Source organism: Canis lupus, chromosome 19, assembly GCF_011100685.1.
Source record: "Canis lupus familiaris isolate Mischka breed German Shepherd chromosome 19, alternate assembly UU_Cfam_GSD_1.0, whole genome shotgun sequence".
NCBI classification, from domain to species: Eukaryota; Metazoa; Chordata; class Mammalia; order Carnivora; family Canidae; genus Canis; species Canis lupus.
Window position 1 is genome coordinate 18,173,237 of NC_049240.1, and position 22,037 is coordinate 18,195,273.

Consider the following 22,037-nt stretch of genomic DNA (forward strand, 5'->3'; position numbering starts at 1 on the left):
GTGGACCTATCCCAGCAGGAGAGAAAGAGGCAGCAAGGATGTAATAATTAAGATCCTCCAAAACAGAGCCTTCCATCTGATTTCATACTTACCAGAACTCTTCTAATTATAATACAGCTCTCTAGAAATATTCACAGTCAAGGTGGAAAGAGTCATCCATAAACAAAGTCATCAATAAACAAAGATATTTGGTTGGCTTAATGATTCTTTTTTTATTTTTTAAGATTTTATTTATTTATTCATGACAGACACAGGGGGAGAGAGAGGCAGAGACACAGGCAGAGGGAGAAGCAGGCTCCATGCAGGGAGCCCCGGGCCAAAGGGAGGCGCTAAACCGCTGAGCCACCCAGGGATCCCCGATTGTACTTCTTATTGTAAACAGAAATTGGCATCTCAGTTTATGTATATCTCTTGTGAGTGTTGTTACTATGGATCAATTCTCAGAGCCCTGCCACCTCCAACATACTAGCATCATTGAATTCTCCAATTTTAAAGGCTGAGAACCAAATGTGCGACATCATCACACCTAGTTATTGCACCAAGACTTAGAATCACGTGGTCATCCAGCCTCCCTCAGGTATCAATTCTTCTTTTATGTTACTCTTAAAATTGTCAACACAATTGTTGGGGCACCTGGATGGCTTAGTCAGTTGAGCATCCAACTCTTGATTTCAGCTCAGGTCATGATCTCATTGGATGTGGGACTGAGCCCTATGCTGGGGAGTCTGCTTAAGATTCTCTCTCCTGGGATCCCTGGGTGGCGCAGCAGTTTAGCTCCTGCCTTTGGCCCAGGGCGCGATCCTGGAGACCCGGGATTGAATCCCACATCGGGCTCCCGGTGCATGGAGCCTGCTTCTCCCTCTGCCTGTGTCTCTGCCTCTCTCTCTCTCTCTCTCTCACTGTGTGCCTATCATTAATAAGTAGAAAATAAAAAATAAAAAATTAAAAAAATTAAAAAAAAAAAAAGATTCTCCTTCTCCTTCCCTCTCCCCACTTGCACACATATGCTCGTGAGCTCGCTCTCCCTCACTCTCTCTAAAATAAATAAATCTTAAAAAAAAAAAAAAAAACTGTAACACACTAGCAAATAATGGAGACTTAAAACCCAATCTTCACATTATGTTCACATGTTTAGTTTCTACCAGTAGGAAAGTTCTAACTGTCCAGTTTTTTAATGTATAAAGGAGGGCTTGGGGCTACATGATTTCTAAAATTTCTTTTGACTCTAACATACTTTGATTCTAAAAATTGTGTTATTTACAATCCTGCATAAGAACTGTATTCTGGTAAATGGCTGTCACAGGAGTCTGACAAAATTTCTTTTCATTCCTGCCATTGCTCCTATGGATCTTCCTTTCATAGTAAGCACATAGTTTTTATTAATATGTGAGTAAATGCCCTATCAGAGAATGTGGTAACATGGGTAGATTCTTTTTAGATGTTGTACATATTTTCCATTATTTTCACTTTCTTTTCTTTCACTTGTTAAACCTAAAGCCCCAAAAGAATCAATTTTTACAGGAATATAGAAGACTTACTCATGAAATTTCTTAGTAAAATTGATCTAAATCTTCCTTACTGATTTTTGCTTCAGATTTTTAAGTTAATACCATTTACTACAAAAGAAACCCATCACTGTTTATTTTTTATATGGTAGGAACACATGACATTATATCATCCTAGAAGTTACTAAGATATCTGCTGAAGAAAATTAATTTATGGATTTTTTCCTTTAGTTTTTAAGGCTAATATTTTTCCCTGTCCTATAATATCCCAAAACTCAGATATATTTGATAGTTTTTGCTACTATATATGTATTATTAGGAATCATTGCTTTCACAACACAGAATAGATATTGGTACTATACTTACTGAACCAATGCCATCCATCAGTGTTAAGAGTGATGCTACCACTCTTTTTTCCACTTCATTCTGAGCCCCTTCTCTTTTAGGACAAAGTGCATCCAGCTCATCAATAAAAATAATAGATGGGTGTCTAAAAACAAGTAAAATGAATTATTTAATATACATCTTATTTTTAAATTTGATGTATTGCATTTCAAGTGAAACTGAACACTTCCAATTTTTTAATTGAAACACACATGCAAAAGAATGAAACTTACACCATATACAAAAATAAAGTCAAAATGGATTAAAACCTAAATAGGAGACCTGAAAATACAAAGAGAGCACAGGGAGTAATTTCTCTGACATCAGCCATAGAAACATTTTTCTAGATATGTCTCCCGAGGCAAGGGAAATAAAAGCAAAAATAAACTACTGGGACTACATCAAATAAAAAGCTTCTTCACAGCAAAGGAAACAATCAACAAAACTAAAAGACAACCCTACTAAATGGAAGAAGGTATTTGCAAATGACATATATCCAAATATATAAACTGATACTCCTCAATACCCAAAAAACAAATAATCCGGCTGAAAATGAACAGAAGACACAGACATTTCTTCAAAGATACACAGGTGACCAATAGACACATGAAAACATCCTCAACATCACTTACCAGGAAAATGTGAATCAAAACTACAATGAGATTATCACCTCACACCTGTCAGAACAGCTAAAATCAAAAACCATGATACAGGTGTGAGCGAGGATGTGAAGAAAAAGGAACCCACATGCACTGCTGATGGGAATGCAAACTGGTGCAGCCACTGTGGAGGTTTCTCAAAAAGTTAAAAATAGAACTACTCTACAACCCAGAAATTACACTACTGGGTATTTACCCAAAAAATACAAAAACACTAATTCAAAGGTATACATGCACCTCTTATTTACAGCAACATTATTTACAATAGCCAAATAATGGACGCAGCCCAAATGTCCACTGATGAATGAATGGATAAAGAAAATGTAGTATATATACACAATGAAATATTATTCAGCCATAAAAAGAAAGAAATCTTGCCATTTGCAATGAGATGGATGAAGCTACAAAGTATAGTGCTAAATGAAATAAGTAACAGAAAGACAGAAACCATATAATTTCACTTATCAGTTTAATTTAAGAAATAAACGAGCAAAGGAAAAAAAAGAAACCAAAAAACAGACTTAACTACAGAGAACAAACTGATGGTTACAAGAGGGATGACTGAAATAGGTAATGGGGATTAGCATCGTGAGAACAGGGTGATGTAGGGAATCGCTGAATTACTATGTTGTATACCTGAAACTAATACAACACTGTAAACTATACTGGAATTAAAATAAAAACTTAATTAAAAAAAAGAAATGCAATGTATCAAATTTAGAACTCAGTTAATAATATTAAAGACAAAGGCAACAAGATGTTAAACTGAAAAACCGTACATTAATTCTTGTCCAAATTATTAATTCATCACTTTCCAGCAAATCTAAATTCAATAAAAAGTAGAGTATTAAGAATAGTCTACTGCTCATGAGATCAGTCTATGCCAAAATAGAACTTGCCTGCTAATACCCAGTAAATTAGTAAATTGTTATGATTCCATCAATTCAGGAGGCCAGAGTTGTCCCCTGGAGCAGGTGTAAAGTCCAAGGGATAGAAATTCCAAATGTGCTCCCTTTTTTTTTTTTTTTTTTTTTGTCTATTAGAAAAAGAACTTTCGAGGTGATCGGTTCTCCCATATAAAGATGTGAATTCTCTCACAATAGAAAGCTTCAGGACAGCCCAGGGAGCTCAGGGGTTTACAGCCACCTTCAGTCCAGGGCGTGATCCTGGAGACCCAGGATGGAGTCCCATATCGGGCTCCCTGCATGGAGCCTACTTCTCCCTCTGCCTTTGTCTCTGCCTCTCTGTCTCTCTCTGTGTCTCTATGAATAAATAAATAAAGTCTTTTAAAAAAAAGAAAGCTTCAACTGCCAGGAACGTAATAATAATGAAAACACACTACACAATATGGTATACCATTGGTTCTCAAATTTTCAGTACTGGGACTACCAGCCTTATAAAGGACTACCTTATTTCATCTGCTATCTCTGAAAAAAAAAAAACTTCAAAAATGAAAGTTCTTTTGATAAGAGCAGAATTATGATCAGTTAAATACCAAAACAATGTTAGGGACATAGCCTTATTATGAATAGTACATTAGACCAAGTTATAGACCACATTCTTATACTCACTACAATGTAATATGGTAGCCTAAACTGAGGAATAATCAATAAGAATTGTTTTTAAAGAGCAAAAGAGGGCAGCCCCGGTGGCCCAACGGTTTAGTGACGCTTTCGGCCCAGGGTGTGATCCTGGAGACCTGGGATCAAGTCCCACGTCAGGCTCCCTGCATGGAGCCTGCTTCTCCCTCTGCCTGTGTCTCTGCCTCTCTCTCTCACTCTCTCTCTCTCTCTCTCTCTGTCGTGAATAAATAAATAAAATCTTAAAAAAAAAAAAAAAAAGACCAAAAGATTTGTCCCTTTGAAACAAACTATAATTTTAAAAAAAAGGGTTTTAAGCATAAAGGGCTAATATAATACAATCTACTAAGACAACTAGATAAACTAGATATGCCTAAGTATCCTAAATCATAAATTTATATGCTCAAGTAAAATCATGACTTACCATACAACATTGTCTTAATTTTCCTACTTTATGTAATTCAATAACTCACTGATCAAACTTCCAAACAATACTAAATAAAAATAGATTAAATACAACTTCATTAGATTTACAATCTTTTCTAGTGCTATTAGTATTATTCTTCTAGTGTTCTTTCATGTTTCATATAAAGTGTTAGTAACTCTACTTTAACATAATCTTGATTACTAATTACAAATCTAAATGTAAGTACCGTAGAGTGGCTTCAGCAAATATTTGACGTAACCTTGCTTCTGTCTCCCCATAGAATCTGTAACAAATAAAGTAACATTTAAGGATCGACTCTTAGTGTTTTTAAAGTTTGTCTATAAAAGCTCATTTAATTTTCCTAATACTTCCAGAATACTTAAAATTACTTTCAAAAACTATTTTCTAAACTTAATTTTTATACACAATTAAAAGCAAATTTAAAGTATTTCAACAAAAAAAAATAAAAAAATAAAGTATTTCAACATATGAACTAGACAGACAGAATGCTATGCAGTCATTTTTTTAAAATCACTTTTAAGAAGCATTTAATAACACTTTATTGTATTAAAGTATGCACCTACTTGCTTATAATTTCAGGACCATTAATTACAGAAACATAGGCTCCGACTTCATTAGCAACAGCCCTGGCAATCATTGTCTTTCCAGTGCCTGGAGGGCCATAGAGTAACACTCCTCTAGGTGGGGGAATTCCTAGAAGAAAAAGAAGAGAACAATGGATTCAGCATTACTAGGTTTCTTGTATTGTCATGTGGCTGCAAATAGGAGTTGTAAAATATAAATAAATTTACCTCGTATTACAAAATTAAAGAGTCAGACCTTCTGCCCCTGCCCCCTCCCCCAAAAATGTACTAACTGGCCCAAATGCTAATCTCTGGCAATGACCTTCTCTCTGTAGACCCAACCAGGTCATGCACACTGGTAAAAAACTGGCTGGACACCCAAACGATTGCCATGTTCCATCCCAGATAGCACAGCTCAATATCAGAACACAAAGCTCGGACAAGAACACAGGCATCCAAAGGAAGCCATCAATCCTAATTTTGATCTCAACTAGCCATCTTAGGTTATATAAGCATTACTAACAAAATGTCAATCAAAGGATTCATATATATATAAAGATTCATGAAAAATGAAAAGGCAGAGAAAGAGATGGTAGGCACCAAATACATGCAGAGGATCTGGGTAATTACCACACAGAGGAAGCCCTGAGTTTCCTAGGAACCACTCCCTTAACCACTTGCTTCAATGCAAAGAGATCTGCACACAGTTACATTTCCTAACAAAGAAGCCTTATCCAACATATTTGAATGTTCGGTTTCCTTCTTTGGTCATTACAGCTGATCTAGAATGACAAGATACTAATTCTAGATCTAATACAAACAATTGTGGAAATATGCAATTAGAAGAGACAAGGCTGAAACTAATTGACTTTACAACCTAAAGAGATCAAGCATGGAAAAAAGGCTCACTTAACTGGTATCTCCCAAAGCAACTCACACCTCCTACCATACCTACCACTCAGGAAAGAAAAACAAGAAAAGAAGATGAACAATTATTACATAAGTGGAATGAACCAACTGCTTTTTAGTTTGAATTTAATACTTCTGTTGCAATACACTGAAGGAATCATACCATAACTCTTGAAAAGTTCGGGCTGTTTGAGAGGCAATTCAATAATCTCTCTAATTGCTTTCAGCTGACTACTTAAGCCTCCTATCATGTCATAAGTTACTTTGAATTGGTTGTCTTCCTCTTCTGAATTTGTATGAACCTTTATAAAATTAATTCTTGTTGTTGAAGAAATAAAATAAAAAATATCAGTGTTGCACTTTGCTCCCACACAAGCTGACTTCAGCAATCTCTCTTCATTGATAAGTTGCTCATTTCCTCCTCTGGCCGACTCAAAACTACATTTAAGTTCTGTGACTTCCACTAGTCCAAGTCCGCTGCTATCCCCATGATTCTGTGTAACATCCAACAAAATGTCATTGTCTTTATTTATCATTCTGTCATCTACTGGTTTGCAAGGAGTACTGCTCGATGGTGGGTCCTGAGGCTCTCCCAGATCTAATTGGCTTAGCTGTAGAGATACATCCAGGGTACTGGTTTCCATGCTGGACTGTTCATAGGCCATTCCCTGAGCATTGGTGTCAGAGTCATTCTGAGGCCTTCTTAATATCATGCCATCTGTCCCTTTCACTTGCAGCACTTGCAATTTACATGGTCGTCCATAGAATGTACAATACAGAAAGTTGCCCGGTAAAACAATCTTGCCGTCTAGAAAATAATTTTTTAAATATAAATGTTAGTATAACTCTTCACCCATTTCATGTTTAAATAACAATCTATTTCATCTATTAACAAAACCTATCTGACAGAAAGACTAAATCAAAGATAAGAGTATTAATAAAATGATTGCATGAAAAAGAGACAATTCCCATTTGATAGAGCACCATCTGGAGACAGAAGGGCAAGATAACTCTTTAAACTCCTCCATGTTCAATACATCTAGAATTCTATCAACTATATAAAAAAAAAAAAAAAAGTGTGGCATTCCACATCCAATAATGAACTAACCTAAAATGGCATACCTAACTAACACTCCAAGATAACATTTCTCACTAGAAAGAGGAAGAGCTTAAGGGTTAAGAGTTTCAGTTCTACCACTGACTTTGTCCAAAGATAAGTCATATATTCTCTCCAGTGCTCTCCAATTCTCTCCAACTGCCAATCAATTAATTGGGGAGAAAAAATTCCTATCCCAAAAGGACATTAATTCATTAAGAATAACACTCTTCACATTATGTTGAAGAAAATTACAATCTATACAAGTCCTCAAAGACACATTACTTTATTAACTGCTACCTTGCTTCTTATAATTTAAAAAACTATTTAAAATGTATGCCTCACCTAGCTTTCTTAGAAGACAACCAGTCAGTTGTTCTTCATTAATATCCACATTTTTGTCACTGTAAAGGGTTGGGGAAAGAGAAAACAGCATTAAGTACACCAGAAACTAAATGTAATATAAAATTTCATGTACATTATTACAAGGCAGACTTAGTCAAAAGAATTAGTTTACAAACTGGAAATGGTTTATACAATTTGGGAATGATTTATGTTTTTCAGGTATTTCTTATAGGCATGAAAATACCATTTGCAATTTAGTGTCCTAATGACCTAAATCAATGTTCTTCAAAATTACCATTCATTACTAGATTATGAAATCATTTCAGTCGATCCCATCCAGAAATTTTTTTTTTGATAGAATACAAAAATGTCAAAGTACATCACATATAGACTAAATACTGCTTAGAACAGCATTACTTTCTTACACATACATACACACATCTATATACTCACATATACAGGTACACACATATGTGTGCATATGTGCACTGTATTTGTGCACATATGCATATACTGAATCACAATGAAATGTATTTTTTATTGTGTGTCATAGCCAAAAACATTTGAAAAACACTGGCCTAAATTAATCACTTCCTTTCTGAAATTGCCTAGCTTGAAGAAAGGCTTTTATGATTATTATTATTTTTTAAGACTTTATTTATTTATTCATGGGAGACACAGAGAGAGAGAGGCAGAGACACAGGGAGAGGGAGAAGCAGGCTCCATGCAGGGAGCCTGACGTGGAACTAAATCCCAGGTCTCCAGGATTAGGCCCTGGGCTGAAGGCGGCGCTAAACTGCTGAGCCACCCGGGCTACCAGAAAGGCTTTTATTAATAGCTTACTTCATTCCTTTTCTAAAATTTATAAATTATCTTTCAGGAAAATTAAGTCCTTTATTGGACATTACCTAAAAAGGTAGAAATAAGAAGACAGGAGATTAATAGTATAATGAAATTTAATTCTGGAGAGGGGTATGCCTTTCCCTTCTCCAGAAAGGGAAAAATGAGAAGCCCTTCTTCTACTAATGACTATCTTCCAGGAGGTTGCTTGAGTGCAGGAAGTAGGTACATATACTTGTAAAGGAACATGTTCTTGGAGAGTTCTCAGAATACGTGCATTTTTCCTACCTCCCCCCATATAAGAAGCCCATATGGGCAGAAAAGGCCTACAGTTGTGAGCTCTGTCAGACAGCAGTGGAGAGGCAATAGTTTATCTCAAGAAGATAGTTTTAGTAGACTCATCTGATCCAAATATAAGCTTTCTTCTCCAAATACTTTATCAGCAACAAACAAAATCAATATAGTAAACTTCATTATTCCCAGATTCACCTACTTGCTAAAATGTATTTGTAACACTAAAAATCAATATGAGCAGAGCTTTCCTAGTCACTAATAGACATACATAAAACAGGCAAAAAAAATTTGAGTCGCTAAGCACTTTCCTAGCAGAGGCTGAAAAAGTACTCTTATTTCAATTCTTTCAGAAGTAACAAGAAGAGTAGAGACAGGAGGAGGCAGTGCAGTGTACAGCAAAAAGTCCCAGCTCTTTACAACAGCTGGAGATTTGAATTCTAACTCTGGCATCTGTATAGTGAGGTGGCCTCAGGCAAGTCACTTAACACTCCTGAACTACTGCTGCTCTTTCATAAACTAAAGAAGACAAAATCTATCAGAATGAGTTGTTTTAAGATTATAATGTATATAAGATATATGTATTTTTGTATACTAAATATGCACTAAATATATTAATGTTATTAGTACATACTATTATATATTATACACATTAAGTATATGTAAATATAAACGTAACATTAAATATAAGCATATATTTAATGTATATATAAACATAGATACCTCTAGGAACAATGGTTCAGTATTTGCTAATGTAATGTTCACAGCAACTTTATAGAACATACTGACCACTAATAATGAGAACTGAGTACATATTAACATAAAGGAGAAAAAAAATAGAAGAAGGAAATTTGAAATCAAATATATATATATATAGACTACATATGAAATTGTAGCTCCTTAAAATTCTCAAAATCACTTGTTTATAGAATTCTGAAACCAGTTATACCTATTTATTAAACTCTGAAGAGAGGATACTTACAAATGTGTATAAGCATAAAAATATTAAGAGTTTTGCTTTTAAAAAAAAAGAGTGGATAAATAAATCTAAAAAAAAAGAAAAGTAAGTGGGTACAGATAAAATCACTTCCACTAGAAAGAGCTCTAATCTTACTAATAAAACTTCAGAAGCAACTGAAGGATTTAATCAACAGAATAAAATTACTGATTTTTCTTACTGGAAAGTAAGTTTCTTACATAAGCCCTTCTGCTACATTTAAAACACAAGATTTTTTTAAAATAAAATTTTAAAGACCAATTTCCACTAGTTCCTCTGCTGTAGGCAATTGTTATCACCTAAGACTGCTGCGCCCTCAAGAGGTCACACTAGTTAGATCATCAAAAAACCAGTCAACTGATAACTGCAACCTGCAGCACTGTCTCAAAACAATCTAAAGATTAATACTGTTTAATTTGAGTAGAAAAACCTAACCCACAAAATAATGGGTAAGTTACTTCTCATGGAGCCCACCTCCTCATCCTTAAGAAAAGGACAAATAGGGGCACTTTGCAGGAGGAGTGAGAGAAGAGGGAAAAAGCGTGTGTGCATGTATGTGTGCTAGTACACAGCGCATGTTGAGTTCTCTTCTTCCTTTTATTTTATTGTTAAAATGTGATTAATTCCTCTGAAAAGTTTCCCGGTTTGTAAAAATAAAAAAAAAAAATCTGCTGAAGCTCAAGCTTAGAATCTAAAAAAGTAGCAAAAGAGAAGAAAACATTTTAAAATCAAGCTAATGAGGGGCACCTTGGTGGCTGAGTCAGTTGAGCATCTGCTTCAGCTCAGGTCATGATCCCAGGGTGCAGAACGCCACGTCCGGCTCCCTGCTCATATGTGGAGTCGGCTTCTCCCTCTGCCTCTGCCCCTCCCCCTGCTTGTGTGTGCTCTCTTCCTATCTCTCAAATCAAGAAATAAAATCTTTTAAAAGATAGATAAAATCAAGCTAATGACTGGAAAATGTTTTGTGATACTTGCATATAAATACCTTCCCAAAATTGTTAGTACAGTAGTATTAAAGTATCAAAATTGCTTTCTTTAAACAAATCTTGATAAGACTTGCATATGTGAACTCAATTACAATCCCATTAGATACAGAGTATCCAAGAGGATGAGTGATATATGTTAACTGTATTGATGAGGTAATTCAATTAGTCCTTGGTAAGGGACTATTTCAAAATCTGATAGAAATAACTGTTTTTACTAGATTGAATAATCAGCAAGTTAAAATATATAATCGAGTACTTTGCTTGAAGTCATTTTTTAAAGATTTATTTGAAGAGAGAGAGAGAGGGATAAAGAGAGCAGGAGTACACACATGAGTCAGGGGAGGGACAGAGGGAGAGAATCTTCAAGCAGACTCCTCAGAGCGCAGAGCCTGTGGCAGGGGTGGTGGGCTTAATATCATGAACCATGAGATCACAACCTTGGCTGAAACCAAGAGTTGGACACTTAACAGACTGAGCCACCCAGGTGCCCCTGGAAGAGTCTTGATTAAAACTTGTTTCTGGGCAGCCCCGGTGGCTCAGCGGGTTAGTGCCGCCTTTGGCCCAGGGCCTGATCCTGGAGACCCGGGATCGAGTCCCGCGTCGGGCTCCCTACATGGAGCCTGCTTCTCCCTCTGCCTGTGTCTCTGCCTCTCTCTCTCTCTCTCTCTCTGTATCTCTCATAAATAAATAAATAAAATCTTAAAAAAAAAAAAAAAAACTTGTTTCTTGTCTATTCACAGTAACCTACTCCCTCCTTTACAACAGCCCTGATTACACTGCAAAACAAGATGAAAACTACTGCTAAATATATATCAATACTAATTCCTCTCACCTAAAATATCAGGTCATACTCTAATCATAGGGCATTAGTCTCTAGTCGATACCTTAGGTGGCACTCATCTAGCTTGTGCTATCTAATACAGTAGACCACTAGCCATTCACCATGTGTGGCTATCAAGTGCTTAAATGTAGCTAGTCCAAATTGAGATGTGCTACAAGTATAACATTCAAACTGGATTTTCAAGATTTAGTTTGAAAAGTATCTTATTAATAATTTTTATAAGGTTAAAATTTTATGATAACTGGTTAAATATTAAATGTTAGGTGATATTTAAATAATGACTAAATCATTAAATGAAATATTTCACCAGTTTCATTTTCTTTCTTAAATGTGACTACCAGAAAATGCGAAATTACATATGTGGTTCACATTTGTGACTCTTGTTTTATTTCCACTGGGCAGCACTGATCCAGACTGTCACCAAAGAAAAGAGCCAAACCTGAGTGCCAGGTCCATTTCCTCAGCCTGTAGCACAGCACCCAACAGAGGCTGGACTTGGATAGCATCACCAACCTTCACACCCACATTCTTCTGTGCCATTTCACTCAGGCCAACCTTGCCGCCAGGAAATCCTGCCACAGGCCAGGCCGTATAGACCTGCCCAGAACAAAGGAAATAAAAATATGAGAACATAAATATTCATAGAATATCATTAATTTATAAAGTTAGAAAACTAAGCATAGCTACGCATATGGAGCTATAAAACATAGTCCTTATCCCCAAGGAGTTATAATCAGACACAAATTACAAAAAACTTTTAAAATAAATATTACATCTTCTTGTGAAGATTAGGAATGATACCAGAGTGAAAATGGTAGAAAATTTGAAAGGCAATTTAGGAAAAGTCACAAAGGCATTAACATGTAACAGGAAGAAAATACTAAAGACAAGCTAACTGTAAGGTAATCTACCCTGGAGCATAAACTACATCCAGGAAATAGTGAAGAACCTGGCACCAGAGGTTCATGAGAACGTGGATCTCATCAGACTGAAATGTCAAGGGAGAGAAGCAAAGATTTCCAGCTCCAGATAGTGAGCTGAGCTCATACATTTATAATCTTCCACAAGACACAGGAAAGGATTCTTTTTTCTTTTGTAAGAATAATGAAAAGAATGAGAGGTGTGCCATCAGTACATAATAGATTACAAATTATTTTCAGAGGACACTGCTGGATGAGAGAACATTGACTGATGAAGCAGCAGAAGAAATGGCAGAAGCAGAGGCCAGCAGCAGGGAAGAAGGCCAAGCTGGCAAAAATGATCAAGGAAAGGTTCTGGGCTTTGAGCCTCAAGCATGATGAATAGCAGCAAGAACAAACAGCTGAAAACAGGGAGGGTAATCAAATATTTGTATACAAAAGAGATAACTTTCATACTCCCAAACAGCATTTCTGTGGGAAAAAAATACATATAACTAACAGACTGGGGGGGAAGGAGGGGGAAGGATAGGGCTGATAGTGTGTGTGTCATTACCTTCAGAGGAAGAGCCTCTCTCTACAGCATGACATTTAGGGGCTATTATACCCAGGAAAGTTACAGACATCAAAGAAAGTAAAAGGTTAACAGATGTGAGGATCTTTTAAGATACAGTTTTTCGTTTACTACTGCTTTGTTGAAAATTAAAAGAAAAACCATCTCAAATCTTTCTAAGGATTTCTAAGGAAATGAAAAGGACTCTTTCTTACCTCTTGCTTTCCATCCAAACTGGTTAGCAACACTGGTCGACCTATACATATGTTTGCAGATTTCATAGTGTTGAGTCCAAGTTGAACAAGGAAATTCTGGAATGTTTTAGGAACTTTGTCATCTTCGAAAAAGGGAAAGAAAATTATTTTCACACTATTTTCTAAGTGAAGTCAAAGCCTGCTTTCTTTTGGAGTAAGTAAAAATCCTCTATCCACATAACCACATAAATGCACTTACCATACCCTGGAGGAACCAGTTCCAACCCTCTTTTTTTTTTTTTTCTTAAACAAAAAGACTTAAAACCAAACCTTTTTGAGGATCCACTGACTGACGACAGGAGTGCTAACTAAAAAAGATGTCTAATTGGGAAGGTATTAGTTTTCACCTTTTAAGAAAAATCATCTCTAATTTTTAAAAAACTGAACATACTTGCAATAGAGCTTTTCGTATTTGCATAGTAACTTTTGTACTACAGATTCTAAGTTGAGTTGACTACAGTATTCAAAGGCTTGAGCTGGATAACTGGCATTTAGCTCTGGAGGGTTAAGTTAAATTTCCACTTCTCAGTCACATGATACCAATCAGATTATTTTTCTTTTCTAATCCCAAAAATACACAGGTAAGATAATAGCACAAGTCTTATTCCTTAAGCAAGTATATGCTGACCAAAATGATCATTAGTGTTTTCAACTTTTGCCAAAGGAACAGACCAGAATTCAGCCCAACTGGCAACACCTCTGAAAATGTCTGATTTAATTATTTTTGCCACTACAAAATACCTACCTAACATATTTTCCTTCTGTCATCAGCTGAACAAATCTAGAAAAACAAAGCATCTCACGGAGCTAAGATCAACAGTACTGAGCATTTATAAAAGAAGCATATTTCATAATACGAGGCTGAAAAGAAATTCAGCTTTCCTATGAGCATTTGGTCTCTTACAGAGTTTACTAATCAATAACAGCAGAGTATCCTTTTGACGATTTCATAATGTTCAGTTTCTATCCCTTCTTTCTTCCTAAACCTCAATGAATTACCCTTCCCTCTTGATAAGTAACTCACAGGGGTATTCAGTCCTTAGCAAGATTCTAGGTTTTCTTATTCTCTTCCTTCCGTCCTGTCCTGCACATTCACCATGCATCAGGATCTGACAAATCACCAGTTCTACAAATACCTCCACTTCCTCCCTATGAAGATCATGTTCATATTCTCATCCACTGGCCTTATCTCCTAATTCATCTCCATGCATTCTCTTACAGTGTTCAAATCTACTCAAGCTGTCCTCCACACAATTCTTCACAAGTCCTCATTCCTCCAATACTGTACTTTAAAAATACATCTCAACATCCACTTTCCTCATTAATTAACTATACATTTATTGAGCACTTCATGTGCCAGATTAGTAAAGGTAATTTCAAACAACCACCGCTCTTCATTTGTTAATTCAGCGTTTATTATGTGCCTACTACATGGCAGATAATATGCTAGGCACAAGGGATACAAAGTGAACAAAAGCGGATGGTTCCTGGCCTCAAAGAGCTTATAATCTAACAGGATGAGAGAGTTATTAATCACTGAATAACTGTGTAATGGGAAACTAATAGAATGAAGAATAACTAAAGTGCTGGGAGAGCCTCTTATGTGGAATCTAGTTTGGAAGAAACAGAGAATGCTTCTCCAAGAAAGTAATGTTTAAATTCAGATCCAAAGGAAGAGTAGGAATTAATTAATCAAAGAGGGGGAAAAAAAAGATAATTCTTGGCAAAGAGAATAGCTTGGACAGAGAAGTACTGCACAGACAGGAGCACTGTGCATCTGAGGAAAGAGTACAGGCAAAATCATAGAAGAAAAGAAGGGGCCACCTAAGGAAAATCAAGATACCCTAGGGCAGTAGGCAATATCAAGCAGCAGCTTGTTCTTATTCTCTCTCTCTCTCTAAAATAAGTACATAATTTTTGTAAAAATGTTTTAAAAAAGAAAGAAAAATCAAAGAGAAGATGTATGTATAGCACAATGCTATACAAAGTTGGTCAGCGAACTATTTTACTGGTTCATGGTGGGGTAAGTACAGCAAATAAGGGCTTAGAAGCTTTTATGACAACTGGACAGAGTAATCTGTGGAATCTAATACAATTTCTATTTTTAAACTTACTTTTCTAGTAATTACATTTTATTGTAATTTACAACAGCACTGAGCTGTAATATATATTTTAAAACTTTCCCTGTAGAGTTTGAGTAGTATTGGTCTAGAAGGCACCTGAACCAAGACTTAGAAATAGTTTAGTTACAAATATAAATCTGAAAATGATGAGAGTATAGATGAAAAACTATGGATACTGGATGAACTTGCCAAAAAGATTTATACAGAGAAAGAGGTTTTCAGGACTAAGAATTGAGGAACTTAAAACATTTGGCAGCCAAGTAGAAAATGAGCCTGCAAAGGAAACTGAAAAGCTACCTACCAACAAAAGGATGGAGAAAAACTAGGACAGTTTAATGGCACACAGCCAAAAATTAAAATGTTTTAAGAAAAAGGAAATGGTAATGCCAAAAAGTGCTAAGAGGTTAAGTTAGGGAAGTAAAGAAAAACTGTTGTACTTATCAACATGGAGATGATCAGTTACCATGACAGAGACAGTTTCTACAGAATGATAGGCTAGATCTCAAAACAGAAATAGGATAAGGAGTAGGTAGGTGATAGATGAGGAGACAGAGACTACTCCGCTTAAGAAACTTGACAATGGGGCAGCCCAGGTGGCTCAGCGGTTTAGCGCCGCCTTCAGCCCAGGGCCTGATCTTGGGGACCCAGGATCGAGTCCCACGTTGGGCTCCCTGCATGGAGCCTGCTTCTCCCTCTGTCTCTCTCTCTCTCTCTCTCTGTCTCTCATTAATAAATAAAACCTTTAAAAAAAAAAAAAAAAGAAAAAGAAAGAAACTTGACAATGAGGTGACAATGAGGCTGGCTCAGTCAGTACAGCATGTGACTCTTGATCTCAGGGTTTCGAGTTCAAGTCCAACATTGGGAGATTACTTGAAATCTTAAAAAAAAAAAAAATGGCAACGAAACGATGGAAAGAGAGAGGGTGGTGGCAAAAAAAAAAAAAAATGTGGAAACTCTGTTCTGATTTAAGATGCAAGAGAAACCAACAGATTTAAATTTCAACGGGAAGGATCCAGTTGAAAAAGGTTAAATATGCAGGACATAACAAGTTATCCTCTGATCCCTAAAGGAAAACCGAAAACGCGGTGTTAACTCTAAAATTGTCATTGGGGTGTGCGTTAGACATAAATTTCTTGCCACAAGTTTAGCCGGTGTTGCGTTTTGTCAAAGCTACAAACCACAGCTTCAACACGTGGAAGACACAATTTACAACCCAATTTACCAACTAACTTTTCAGAAAAAAAAAAAAAAAAAAAAAAAAAAATCCGTTCTCCTAACTCAAGGAGGCTCTGATCTAAGATAAGGGGCTTTAAAGTCAAATACCGCCTGCCACTCAGTACCTGTGGAACCCGGAGCCAATCACATTAACTATTCTTCCTCGGTAAAAGAGGCATAATAATACGGTACCCACGTTCTAGAGTTTCTGTGAAAACTAAATGAGATATGTATGTGGCATACCCAACCTACTGATAACAATGCTATGTAATTGGTAGCTTTTATTAAACACTGGAACCTGTGTAGTAGAAGAAAGAAACCTTAAAGCGTTTCATTCACAGTGGTATCTCTTGGGTAGGATGTGTCCACATCTTTACTGTTAGTTTTCTGGGATAGATAGATAGATAGATCGATCTATAGATAGATATAGATAGATTTACAGAAATCTGATAGATCCATAGATAGACAGATATAGATAGATCTATAGAAGTCTGATAGATCTATAGATAGATAGATCTATAGATCAGGTCTTCTATAGATCTATAGATCTATCAGACTTCTATTGATAGATCTATCGTAGATGTAGATAGATCTATAGATCTATCAGATCTTCTATCGATAGATGTATCGATAGATAGATATAGATAGATCTATAGGTCTATCAGACTTCTATAGATCCATATATCTATCTATATCTATTTCCTAGCTCGTAGCTTTAAGCAATTTTGCAGTTAAATATGCCGCGAATCTTAAACGAGGCAAAGTCGTTTCAAGTGCAACTTACAAATTCCAATCAATGTACAAAGGCGGTGGCTTGACTTAGCCACGGATAAACGGTTCCTGCCTAACTTCCCCAGGGCAGGCACGGCTGCGGGTGCCCCTGCCACCCCTGCGTCTCCGCCAGCTTTCAGAAGCCTCTGCACCTTAAGGAGGCATCGCTAGGTCTACGTCTTCTCAGGTAGCGCCCGCTCGGCCATCAGGTCCCCCACCCGGAACTCTTTACCCATTTCTAAGAAGTTGGTCACCACCAGAATCCCGGCCGCCGCAGCCGTGCCCGGCCCCGCAGGAGGAAGCGAGGGCCCCGAAGGAGAGGAAGCACAGGTAGGCGAGGCTGAACCATTCTCTGCGCTTCGGTTCAGCCGTTTTCTGCTCTTCTTGGAAGACATGAGGAGAAGACCCGCTAGGAAAAGCTACCGCAAAGCCGGCTCAACGTGCCCCTGCCTCTGGAAAAAACTTCCGGGGCAGAGGTCAGCGGGACTCCGCCCTGCGCCGTAATCTCCCAAAGTGAAGCGCAGCTAAAAAATAAAAATAAAAAGATAGACCACCCCCCGCCCCATCACCACCACCACCACCACCACCACCACCCAGCATTTTCAGAACCAGCCATCTCTGAAGAAGTTGAAAAGATTCTGACTTGGAAAGCGAGATGGATGACGTGGACACAACCGTCGTTTAGACTAAATTCCTGAAAGATAGGATTTTTTTTTTTTTTAATCTCTGCCTTTCCCATAGCTAAACAAATGTCTGTTGACTTAGAGAAAGAAAGTGGTGGAAAAGTTTCTCTCTGGCTCTCCAGGAACCGGGCAGATTCCTGAGAGGAGCTGGTGGGCGGACTTGGCGGTGGCTTCGCTGTAAGCGCTGTAAAAAGTGGGGACGTCAGCGCAATTCCGAGATGAATGGGTGGCACTTTCCTAAGATTTACGGTCGCGGCATCCGCTCCGGAACCACGAGGCGGGTAGACCCGGGGCGGCCGGGCGGCGGGACGCGGCTGGGTAGATGCGGGCGTCGCGGAGCGGGGGCGTGTGGCGCGCGGTGCTCCTGGGGCCCTGCCCCTGCGGGTTCCTGGCGGGGCGCCGCGGGGCTTCCCGCGGCCCCGGGCGCAGGTGGGACGCCCCTGCCGGAGCGGACGAGCTGCGCGGGGAGCCGGACAGATTCGGGGGCGTCTCCGTGCAGCTGGCGCGGCTCGGTGCGCTGGACCGCCTGGACGCCGCCTCGTTCCGGAGGGGCTTGCAGGGCAAGTGTGCCTGGGCCCGGGGGCCTCCTCCGCCGAAGAACCGAGCCTTAGGGAGACAGGGCAGGCGTGAACTGCCCTGAACCGTCCCTTCCGTTCCTGTGCCCTTTGTGCCCTTTGTGCCCTTTGTGCCCTTTGTGCCCTTTGCTGGGAGGGTTCTGAGGCAGCTGGGTCAGCTGGGTGAAATAGCAACCATCCTAGACGTTGAGATCGGCAGCCCCGCTTTCTTTTTAAATTTATTTATCCATCATAGACACAGGGAGAGAGAGAGGCAGAGACACAGGCCGAGGGAGAAGCAGGCTCCATGCAGGGAGCCCGATGTGGGCCTCGATCCCAGGACCCCGGGGTCACGCCCTGAGCCAAAGGCAGACGCTCAACCACTGAGCCACCCAGGTGCCCCCCTGATGGCTCTTATCCTGGAATTGCCCTAGCATGGAAATTCAGCCACCGAAAGAGCCTCTCATTCCAAAAAGAAACCTCAAATAATCTTTAGCCTATTGAGCAATATATGGCAAGTGAGCATCTACGTAAATGTAATTGATAGTTCTCTCTCTCTTTAATCATTCTCATTCCCAAACTACTTACCTCTTCACTGCGTTTTCTCTCCTACTTGTGAATAATAATTGCCGACTCCCAACAATACCAGCAGTAGGAGAATCAAATGTTCATCTGCTAATGTCTACCTATGTGTGGGGTAGATGCAGGGATTTATTGCACACACTTGTCACTTACCAGTGGCCAGGTGGTTAAAGCACTAACCTTCCTCAACAAGGCAAAGCAGGAGGGCTGGGTTTAGAGTCACACATCCAGGTTTCAAGCCCCAGGTTCTAGGTGCTTAACCAGGCATTAGGCAAACCACCACTAAAACGAATACTCTTAGGTTGCTTATGTGAGCAATGCCAGCCCTAAATACTGGATACATGTGATCAGAGATAAATTATGTGAACCCAGTTTATGATCTGTGTAGTACTATATACATTTTATAATTTTTAAATAAAGCATTCTATTGCATTTATGAATTCCTATTGCTAGACACTTAAGAATCTTACAGGTATTCATTTAATCCTCCTCATAACTCTGAGGTGGATACTATTGCCTCTGTATCAAAGATGATGGGACTGAGGCACAGAGAGATTAAGTAACTTCCCTTGGCTCTGGAATCTGTTCTTAATGCATTATGCTGCCTCCAAGAGCTAGTGCAAATTTTGTTATTAAATCAAACTAGCTTTTTCACTTGATGGGGATGATTGGGGAGAATATGGGAATTTTCTGGGATAATAGAACTGTTCTGTAATCTTGAGTGGGTTACACAGGTGTATGCCTATGTCAGGGCTCATTAAATGTACACTCGAGATTTGTGCACTTTACATAATTGTACATCAATTTAAAAAAGACTTAGAGAAGCAGGTGGGTGAGAAGGATCTGACTCCATAACCCCAAATCAAGAAGCTTCTATGAAAGGCTCCCATGTGTTTGTCACTGTAGACCCACTGCCTTTTAAAGAGGTTGAGAACATGATCCTTACAGGGAGTCACTTTCTGCACAGCTGGAGAAATGAAGAAGCGGGAAAGAAATTTAACTATTAAATAATCCAGCCTTCCCACCACCACACACGTGCACAATTTGCAAGATTAAAGATTAAGTGAGGTGATTAATGGAGAAAGTGATCTGAGAAGTTCTGAGACTGCAGTGTTCTCACCCATAAAATAGGGGCAATAATACTTCCCCTTCAGGGTTGTGAGAACTTAATGAGATAATACATGTAGGGTATCCGGATCTTAGAAGGACCAAATGTTAGCATCTTTTTTTTTTTTCTGGCTCAATCTTAAGTAATAAGAGAATCTGCAAAGGTCAAAAAAAACTATGTTCATCTTGGTATTATTTATGATAAAAATTAGAGATCATTTAAATACCCAGGAGAAGGAGGTTGGTTAAGTAGCTTTTGGTGTACCTATTTGAGGAAAGCTATGCAGTTATTAAAAACTTATGTTCATGAAAAATTTTAATGGCATAGCAAAATGTTTATAACAAATAGTAAGAGATGCTGTGAATTATGTATGGTGTGATGTCAATTCCAAAGTTATATTCATGGAAAAATGTCGAGATTTAAACTTTTATCTCTGCATGCTAGTAAGATAAGTTTTGATTCTTTGGTTATGTTTTCAGTTTTTTTCTAGGACTGGTACACATTATTTAAAAACAGAGTTTTAACCACCTTGAAATTTATAAGCCAAAAAAAAATTATGACAGAATAAAGAAAGAATAAATAGAAGGCCATAATAGTCATTTATAAAGATTAAAATTAAGGGTGTTAAAAGGTACAGCATTAAAATGGTATTTTATTTAAAATAGTTTTTTTGTTCATTCTGCCAGTATTGAGCTCGTTATATGCCACGCATTGCAGCAGGTGATATGAATATACTGACTATATTCTTCAATTAACAGTAATTGCACATCAGATAAATTCATTGGCTATGATACTGCCACTGCACAAAGCTGTACTGACTATTCTTAAGGAATTCTAATGGAAAAAATCATATAAACATGGTACTTCCCATGCTGCTGATGTGAACAGAGCACTTTGGGATTCTCCTCCCCAACCTTACCTAGGAAGGTTACTAAGGAAGTTGGATGTGTTAGGATGACTTTTTGGAAGAGGTGACACCCTGGGATGATTTTTTATTTCTTTCATCCTTTCACTGGAAAATATTTACAGATTTTTATCTTTATCTGCATTTTAGCTGCAATACAGCAATGGAGATCAGAAGGTAGGATAGCAGTATGGCTGCATATCCCCATCCTCCAAAGCCGATTTATTGCCCCTGCTGCTTCCCTGGGTTTCTGCTTTCACCATGCAGAATCGGATTCATCCACGCTGACACTATGGCTGGGAGAGGGACCCAGCCGATTACCAGGATATGCTACACATCAACTAGGAGTTGCAGGTCAGTTTGAAACTAACAATAAAATTAACCTTTTTAGAGGTTCACCCAATTTTTTCTTACAGCTAAGCGATAGTTTATTCATGTGTAGTAGATAACTTGATTATCCTTGGGACTATTGAGGAGTGCTTTAAATAGATGAAGTTTGCCTTTTGCATCAGCAGAGGGCAGCACAGAGAACAAGCAAGTTGGAGGTTTAGTTTTCCAGAGGATCCATTTGAACATTTTTACGTAGGTTTTTGAACTTTACTCAAATCGTAACACTGAATTGGGATCAGGGAATAAATCATGATAAAACATATTTGTACTAATTATGTGAATGTGTAAAATAAAAGATAACATTTAGGTTAAATTTAAGGTAAAGCAAAGCAGATTTTTGATTTGGACATTACTTCTTAAAGATACTTACATTACGGTAATAGTGCTAAACAGTTGTTAAGATAGCATAATTTTCAAGTCACTGATTAACTTCAAAGGCATGGTCTTGAGAGGTTTGCTTTAGGTTAAGGCAGGAATTCTCAAATTGTAGAGTACATCAGAATCACCTGGAGGGGGCAGCCCCGGTGGCGGTGGCGCAG

General features: G+C 38.0%; 2 protein-coding genes across 9 annotated transcripts in view; one reads left to right on the top strand and one right to left on the bottom strand.

The window, feature by feature from the left end:
• Positions 1 to 17,749, bottom strand: part of SPATA5 (spermatogenesis associated 5) — a 351,344-nt gene extending 333,595 nt beyond the window's left edge. For all 7 annotated transcript variants that reach the window (XR_005373957.1, XM_038564717.1, XM_038564716.1 and 4 more), the window contains exons 1-8: positions 17,510 to 17,749; positions 13,130 to 13,251; positions 11,884 to 12,041; positions 7,490 to 7,548; positions 6,212 to 6,856; positions 5,140 to 5,269; positions 4,782 to 4,838; positions 1,872 to 1,995 (exon numbers count right to left, since the gene is read on the bottom strand). Coding sequence is in view for 6 of the 7 variants with exons in the window: in XM_038564717.1 (XP_038420645.1) it covers positions 1,872 to 1,995; positions 4,782 to 4,838; positions 5,140 to 5,269; positions 6,212 to 6,856; positions 7,490 to 7,548; positions 11,884 to 12,041; positions 13,130 to 13,251; positions 17,510 to 17,672 (1,458 nt within the window). In the remaining variant the exon portion in view is untranslated. The remainder of the gene's footprint in view (positions 1 to 1,871; positions 1,996 to 4,781; positions 4,839 to 5,139; positions 5,270 to 6,211; positions 6,857 to 7,489; positions 7,549 to 11,883; positions 12,042 to 13,129; positions 13,252 to 17,509) is intronic.
• A 174-nt stretch (positions 17,750 to 17,923) lies between these two features.
• Positions 17,924 to 22,037, top strand: part of NUDT6 (nudix hydrolase 6) — a 32,607-nt gene continuing 28,493 nt past the window's right edge. The window contains exons 1-2 of one of the 2 annotated variants that reach the window (XM_038564723.1): positions 17,924 to 18,137; positions 21,259 to 21,462. The gene's annotated coding sequence lies outside the window, so the exon portion shown is untranslated. Of the gene's footprint in view, positions 18,138 to 18,237; positions 18,279 to 21,258; positions 21,463 to 22,037 lie in introns of those variants that run through there. The other variant, XM_038564724.1, reaches the window with a different exon arrangement.